Source organism: Colobus angolensis, unplaced genomic scaffold (assembly GCF_000951035.1).
Source record: "Colobus angolensis palliatus isolate OR3802 unplaced genomic scaffold, Cang.pa_1.0 Scaffold301, whole genome shotgun sequence".
Classification (NCBI taxonomy): Eukaryota; Metazoa; Chordata; class Mammalia; order Primates; family Cercopithecidae; genus Colobus; species Colobus angolensis.
Genome location: NW_012116278.1, coordinates 4,428,665 through 4,436,183, shown reverse-complemented (window position 1 = coordinate 4,436,183; position 7,519 = coordinate 4,428,665). Strand labels below are relative to the sequence as shown.

The window sequence follows — 7,519 nt, the reverse complement described above, 5'->3', positions numbered from 1 at the left end:
TTACAGGCATGAGCCACCATGCCCAGCCAAGGACATAATCTTTTTTTGTTTTTTAAGATGAAGTCTCTCTCTGTTACCCAGGCTGGAGTGGAATGGCACGATCTTACCTCGCTGAAACCTCTACCTCCTGGGTTCAAGTGATTCTTCTGCCTCAGCCTCCCGAGTAGATGGGATTACAGGCGCATGCCACCATGCCCGGCTGATTTTGTATTTTTAGTAGAGACAGGGTTTCACCATGTTGGCCAGGCTGATCTCAGACTCCTGACCTCAAGTGATCCGCCTGCCTTGGCCTCCCAAAGTGCTGGGATTACAGCCATGAGCCACCGTGCCTGGTCAGGGCATAATCTTTTATACTAATAGTAGCTACATTTAAGGAGATTCTGCTTGTGATTTGCCCTGCACTGTCCCAGGCACTGTAAGTGTACACTGTCCTTTAATCTGTTTTATAAATGAGATCTCAGTGCCAAGTACAGTGGCCTAATGTTAGAAAGCTTGTGACCAGCGATGGGTACTGAGCTTACAGAAAAAGTGAATGGAAAAATCTAAGTTCAATTTAAGTCATCAAATTAAAAATCAATTAGGATTAAATGGTATAACCCTGTAAGAGAAATAGTTTACCTGAGAGGGAGAACTAAAGTGCCTTTCCTCAAAAAATAATAGCTTTTTTCATCTTGTAATGAGTCTGCAACCCTATGCTCAAAAGTAAACTGAATACTATTCCCCGTATGTGCTGCATGAAGTTACTTCTAAGCCTTTAAACTGGCTGTTCCCTCTGCCCAAAATGCTCTTCATTCTCTCTAGCTCAATTCATAGGTCTTCTTCCAGCCTCTCAGCCCGAAGCTACCTCTTGCGTTCCCGAACCTTCAGAATATGTTGCCTGCACTGTTCATCTGTCAATCTCACCCTGTCTTGTGACATCCCCTGTATTGCTGTCTTGAACTGCTATTTAAATTCCTGGATGTTTGTCTTGTTTCCTTAACGCTGTGGCCCCTTGCCCAGTGCCTGCCAACCATGGGCGTGATAGATTCATCCATTTGTCAAGCCTTCACTAAGTGCACCAAGCCCAGAGCTGAGGGATTGGTAGTCAGAAATAACCAAGGCTTGGTTCCGGAGACTTTGCATCTAGTGAGAGTTCAGGCACTCCTCAGGGTGAGTGCTAGTTCCCAAGTTAATAAACTGATTGATGTATTGTCATATACTCAGGTTGCTTTAAAAGAAATCTTTCTTCCTCCAAAGATTTTTCAAAAGCAGGCGTAAGAAATAGCTAATTGAAGAACACTTAGAGAGAGGTTCCTGCTTATGGACATTAATTGTGGCAATTTACCCTGCCTGAGTTATCGTGAAATGGTAGGAGGCCCCTTAGCAGGAAGTAAAACTCAAGGGAGGCTATTAACCATTTAACATTCTCTAAACAACAGGGAATGAAAATTTCACTTAGTGAAGAGCAGAGAGAGGCTGCCGAGCTAATGCATTGGCCTGGAGACTTCGAAAGTTTCAGCCCTACCCAGTAGGAAAGAAGTGTACAGCAGAGTAGTGTGGGGCACCTGGATAGCAGCTGGATTTCTCTCAAATGTGTGACAAATAAAATGAAATCGGTTTGAGGACTTTGGCAAAGTCTCGCCAAGGCTTTTCTGGACTGGCAGCTCAGATTAGTGTCAGCTGTTTATGATAGTCACTGCAACTGCCTCCTATTAGTGCTGACTTGGCTACTTCCCAAGGAGGAGGAGTATTTGTTTTTGGTGGTGGGCTGGGGAGGTGGATATGGAAGAGTCACTTTATTGGGGTGAGCGCATTGTCCCTTTTGAATAGGTTATTAATAAAGCCTTGGATGATGAGAGAGGCAAGGAAGAAGGGAGCAGATGGAGCCAAGGCTGGAGGAACTGGGAGCAGGAGTGATGAACTGAGAGCAGCTGTTAAGAGACAGCCAGAAGCAGGGGCCTCAGCCCTGGGGCCATGGGGCAGAGCATGAGTTTGCAGGCAGGTGGACTAGTTTTGAGGAACAATCCCCTGGCATCTTGCCTCCCCACCCCTCGGTTGACTTGGCTGCCTGTGAGAAGCTAGTTTTGTTTTGCTTAGGACTGTCAGGTGGTAAGCTGCCACCCTTTCCGGAGAATCTGAACAATATGTCTTTATCAAGACCTTATAGATCACTGGTCTTTGACTGGGGCAGGTGTAAGTGGGTGTTTGGCAGGATCCACTGGAAAGCTTTCTCCAGGCTCCCATGCTCAAACCCCACCTTGGACCAACTAGTTTTAGGTGCTCAGGAAGAAGTCCTGAGCCATATACCTCAGACAGGCTGTTCAGTTGGATTTGTGGTACGCTTCTGGCTAGAACCACTGCTCTAGCTCAGGCTCCCTTAGACCAGGTTCTGGAAAATGCATCCCTAGGGAGTTTACTACCTATCCTGCAGCCTGTTCCATCTTTGGCTTTGATATTGTGCCTTCCATAGGACATGCCAAATCTCTCAGCTATGTGGGTCCTCCAGCTATTGAAGCCAGCCTCCAAGGTTATGCTCCAGCCTAAATATCCATGATGTTTCTTGATTAATAGTTATTAAACCAACCTGTGAGGGAGTCCAAGTTGAGGATGGGGTAAGAGAGAGGAGAACAGAAAGATAACATAAAAAAAACCCTACTGTCAGGATAGAACAGGATGTGGCACAATAAAAGTCCTTAAAAGTAGACTGATACTGTCTTTTTTTTTCTCCTGATTACAAAAAGGGTACTTGTTCCGTATGAAAACAGTGAAAACCCATGAAAGAAAATTAAACCCCTAGTAATCCTATCTACCAGATATAACCATTGTAGTATTTTTGTGGGTATCTTTCTCATTAAACTCACATTACTCATTAAATTTACAGCTTTGTAAACTTCCTTTTCTCTAACAATAGCAAGATATTTTTGGACTTTATTAATATTAATCGATGTTATCATTATTATTTTTTTGAGACAGGGTCTCGCTCTGTTGCTGCAACTGCCTCCTGTTAGTGCTGACTTGCTCACTTCCCAAGAGGGAGGAACAGTAACACACAATCACAGCTCACTGCAGCTTTGACCTCCCAGGCTCAAGTGATCCTCCTACCTCAGCCTCCTCAGTAGCTGGGGCTACAGGCTCATGCCACCATGCCCTGCTATTTTAAAAATTTTTTTGTAGAGATGGTGTCTCCCTATGTTGTCCAGGCTGGTCTCAAACTCCTGGGCTCAAGTGATGCCTTCCAAAGTGCTGGATTACAGGTGTGAGCCACTCCACCCAGCCCATACCATCATTATTAAAAGCTGCCAAATCTTAGTCCCTGGTTATTGGACATTAAACCTCAATGATGGACATTCTTCGGGAACTCTGAATTCTTTTTCTCCTCCTCCTCCTCCTCCTCCTCCTTTCTTCTTTCTTCTTCCCTGATTATTGGACATTGAGCCTCAATGGTGGACATTCTTCAGGAACTCTGAATTCTTCTTTCTTCTTCTTTTCTTTTTTTCTTTCTTTGTTTTTGAGACGGAGTCTTGGCTCTGTCACCCAGGCTGCAACCTCCACCTCCTGATTTCAAGTGATTCTCCTGCCTCAGTCTCCTGAGTAGCTAGGATTACAAGCATGCACCACCATGTAGCGCAATTTTTGTGTTTTTAGTAGAGATAGGGTTTTGCCATGTTGGCCAGGCTGGTCTCAAACTCCTGACCTAAAGTGATCTGCCTGCCTATGTCTCCCAAAGTGCTGGCATTACAGGCATGAGCCACCGTGCCCAGCTGCAAATTCTTTTTAACCAAGAAGATTGAACTTAGCCACTTGCCATAGTCTGACATCCCCGTGAAGCCTGACCCTGGCCCATGCCTATCTGCCCTGCTGGTGGCCGGGTCAGATTGGTCTCAGCAGCTTTTGTGTCAGGTTGGTTTGGACCTTGATGTGTAGCCATCTAAGAACTGCTGAGCTCCTTCCTGGACCTGAGACAAAACTTCTTGAGCTTGAGGTCCCATAACTGTTCTCCACTGAGCATCACCAACTGATGTGGGCAAGGAGGTTCCCTCTGGGGACCAGCTCTTCAGATCTACCCAGCACCAGAACAGTTAAAACTCGTGAAGTACTTCTGAGCTTTTGTGTTTGGTAGAGGGAGTGCTGAACTTGTCCTATGACCTTGGGAAAGGGACCGACTCTGAGTCTCCATTTCTCCCTCTGTAAAATGGAGATAATAGCTCTTCTCTAGCCTGCCTCACAGAGTCAGAAGGATCAAACGTGATGATGCAGGTAAAGTGCTTTGTAAACTACAGTGCATCAGGCAAACCCATGCTATACTTGATAATGGACCTCCCAATAGAGCCCAACAAAAAGTGCTGACTCAAGCCTTAATTGTTCTCCCAGACAGAGTGGACTCATTGGCTGCATGAGCTTTGGGGTGAAGTCTCTTCTGACTCCGGACAAGGTGGGTCCTAAGGACGCTTCTGTCAGAATCATCCCAACTGGACCGGGCCGGTACAGGCAGGGGGTCTCTGTCAGCCCTTGAGCAAGGCTTCTCTCTGTGAGATGGTGCTCCACTGAGACAGTTGCCTGGTGGGGTGGCCTGCATAGCAGCACTGTGTTTGTTACCTGCCTAGCTGAGAGTTTGGGTCCCCTTCTTGGTTTGTCTTGCCAGAGAGCAGTTGTTAGGCAGCCCCAAGTCTTCCCAGGAGGCTCTGAGTCTGGTGTCTGCTGTTGAAGATACTGGCAGATCCCTTGGGGCCCAGTGCACTACTGGGCCTGCCCCAGAAGATGAAGGCCAGGTGCACCCATGGTCCGTTCCAGGGGTCCTCTTCTTGTGTCTACTAGGCCTGATATTTCTGGGCCTAACAGGTGCTCAAGGATGGAGTGAGCAGCACCATCCTCTGTGGAACTTTCCTTCAGGCTAGAGGAGGACTCTTTGGGACCCAAGACTCCTTGCTCTGGGTCACCGGTCCCTTATCAATTTCTATGCCGCACTGGACCCCCCGAACTGGAAGGTGGAGGGTGGGGAGCACTCCTTTTGCACATCCCTGGAAATGTCCTGGTGGCCTGTGGCATGGCCTGCCATGCAGATTTGTGTCCTGGGGTGGGTGACTGAGGAACCTTTATCCTGCTTGTGAGTCCTAAAGAGCTTCTTTCTCTCTCTTTTTTTTTTTTTTTTTTTTTGAGATGGAGTCTCACTCTGTTGCCCAGGCTGGAGTGCAGTGGTGTGATCTTGGCCCGCTGCAACCTCTGACTCCCAGGTTCAATCTATTCTCTGCCTCAGCCTCCTGAGTAGCTGGGATTATAGGTGCCTGCCACCATGCCTGGCTAATTTTTGTATTTTTAGTAGAGACAGGGTTTCACCATGTTGGCCAGGCTGGTCTGCAACTGCTGACCTCAGATGATCCACCCATCTTGGCCTCCCAAAGTGCTGGGATTACAGGTGTGAGCCACCACGCCCGGTCTAGAGCTTCTCTTGACTGCAGCCTTGGCTTCGTTCTCCTGGAAAAGATGTTCCCCCTGCAGACTGCTCAGGAGCCATAGGATGCCTTTTGGCCTCTCCATCCCTCTTTCACTCCTTCACTTCTGTTTTGTCAACAAATACTGCTCCTACTCTATACCAGGCATAGCGCAAGGCACATCAAAGAGCCTGTGCATGACTTAGTCGGGGAGACAGGCAAGTAGATGGATGTCCTCTAGGATAAGAGGCTGTGGGAATTCGGCAGAGGGGAGAGCCAGCTCTGCCCTGAGCATTATGGAAGGCTTCCTGGAGGTACAGGCGTGGCAGCTCAGGGGCAGGAAGGCTGGAGAGTCTTTCTCTCCTGTGGGAGGGTGTCCAGTGGCTACTTTTGGAGGGGGATTGATGGCTGCCTGACCTGTGCCTCTGCCTCCTGTGTCTGAGTGTGTCATTCCTTCTCTCATGACAGGAGATCAGTGGTTGGTACTACCTCCTAGGGGAGCACCTGGGCCGGACCAAGCACCTGAAGGTGGCCAGGCGGCGACTGCGGCCGCTGAGAGGTACCTGCACACCCCCTTCAGCTTCCCTTCCCAGGATCTGCCCCCTCCCTCCTTTCCTGCATAGTGGCATCAGTTCTGGTATTTGGTGGCCCCTGCCACCCAGGCTGCTATTAGCCTGCTGGGTGCAGGGACTTCTCAGGAGCACCTGCTAGAGTGCACGCTGCAGGCAGCCTCTTGCCCATGCCTCCACTGCTTGTCTGGTTGGACTTCCATTGGAGAGGCTATGGCCTGACCCCATGTGGTTTAGCTCCCTTGCTTGTGGGGTACTTTATGCTTCCCCAATGGCTCCTTCCCAGCTCCATGTCTCAGGGATCCCCCAGGTTGCCTTGCTTACCTTGGGATACCCACCTCTACAGACAGGGCGTTTAGGTCCTGCCATGATCCCTGAGGCTCAGAACACGGATTTCATGGCCCTTTTCTATGTTCTGCCTTTCCCACATGCAGCCCTGGCTCCTGAGTCCTTGTCTGGATCAAGCCTCAGGTGTCCCCACATCCTGAGGCCGGGAGTGGTCCTGGGCAAACCCATGGGCCTCTTTCCCAGCACTGTCCTCTGGGTGGTCTGAGGAGGGGAGCCTTCTGTGCCACCAGGCGTTTTCTGATTCTGTTCTGTTGCCTTCCAGACCCACTGCTGAGAATGCCAGGAGGTGGGGACGCTGAGAATGGGAAGAAACTAAAGGTAGGTGGGGACAAGCTAGGGCATTGTTCCAGAGGCTGGATCTCCTCCTTGTCAGCCCCTGGGCCCAGGAAACCCCTAAAGGGGTAGCATTTGGTGCTTGAAACTCAGCAAGTCATGCACTTGGAAGGAATGATTTCTTGACTTTCCTGAGGTGTATTACGGGAAATAAATGCTCTTCTTGGGGTATCCATGATTGTGGCAGGGGTGGGGAAAGGGCCAGGCACCCACCTCTGGAAGTGCAAGCATCTGGATCTTACTAACTTTGGGCCTCTAGAAACCGAGTCCTCCCCTTCCCACAGGCCTTCTTGGCCCCCTGCTTCCCCTGGGACAGAGGCTGAATCGCCCTCTCAGGTTAGACCTTCTTGATGTCAGGGGGCAGCTGTGATTCTGAACCTGAGACCAAGGGGTTCACACTCTATTAGGGCTTAAAGTCTGGAAAGGAGCCTTTTTCACGTAAGGAGTTGGGAGAATTCTCCAAAATTCATTCCATCTCTTTGCAGAGCATGGCAGGGGATCTATGGTGTTCTTTAACAAATAAGAGAGGGAATTACTTGGCCAGGCATGCTGGCTCACGCCTGTGATCCCAGCACTTTGGGAGGCTGAGGGGGGTGATCACCTGAGGTCAGGAGTTCAAGACCAGCCTGGCCAACGTGGTGAAACCTTGTCTCTACCAAAAATACAAAAAAGTTAGCCAGATATGGTGGTGGGCACCTGTAGTCTCAGCTACTTGGGAGGCTGAGGCAGGAGAATCACTTGAACCCAGGCAGCGGAGTTTGCAGTGAGCAGAGATCATTCCAGCCTAGGCGACAGAGCAAGACTCTCTCAATTAAAAAAAAAAAAAAAAACAAAAAAAAACAGGCCAGGCGTGGTGGCTTA

General features: G+C 49.2%; 1 protein-coding gene across 1 annotated transcript in view; it reads left to right on the top strand.

Annotated features, from left to right (window-relative positions):
• The window catches only part of RGS3 (regulator of G-protein signaling 3), a 130,996-nt gene that overhangs the window by 27,054 nt on the left and 96,423 nt on the right, over window positions 1-7,519 (top strand). The window contains 3 exon segments of the mRNA XM_011950097.1: window positions 4,351-4,411; window positions 5,877-5,967; window positions 6,588-6,643. Coding sequence (XP_011805487.1) covers window positions 4,351-4,411; window positions 5,877-5,967; window positions 6,588-6,643 — 208 coding nt within the window.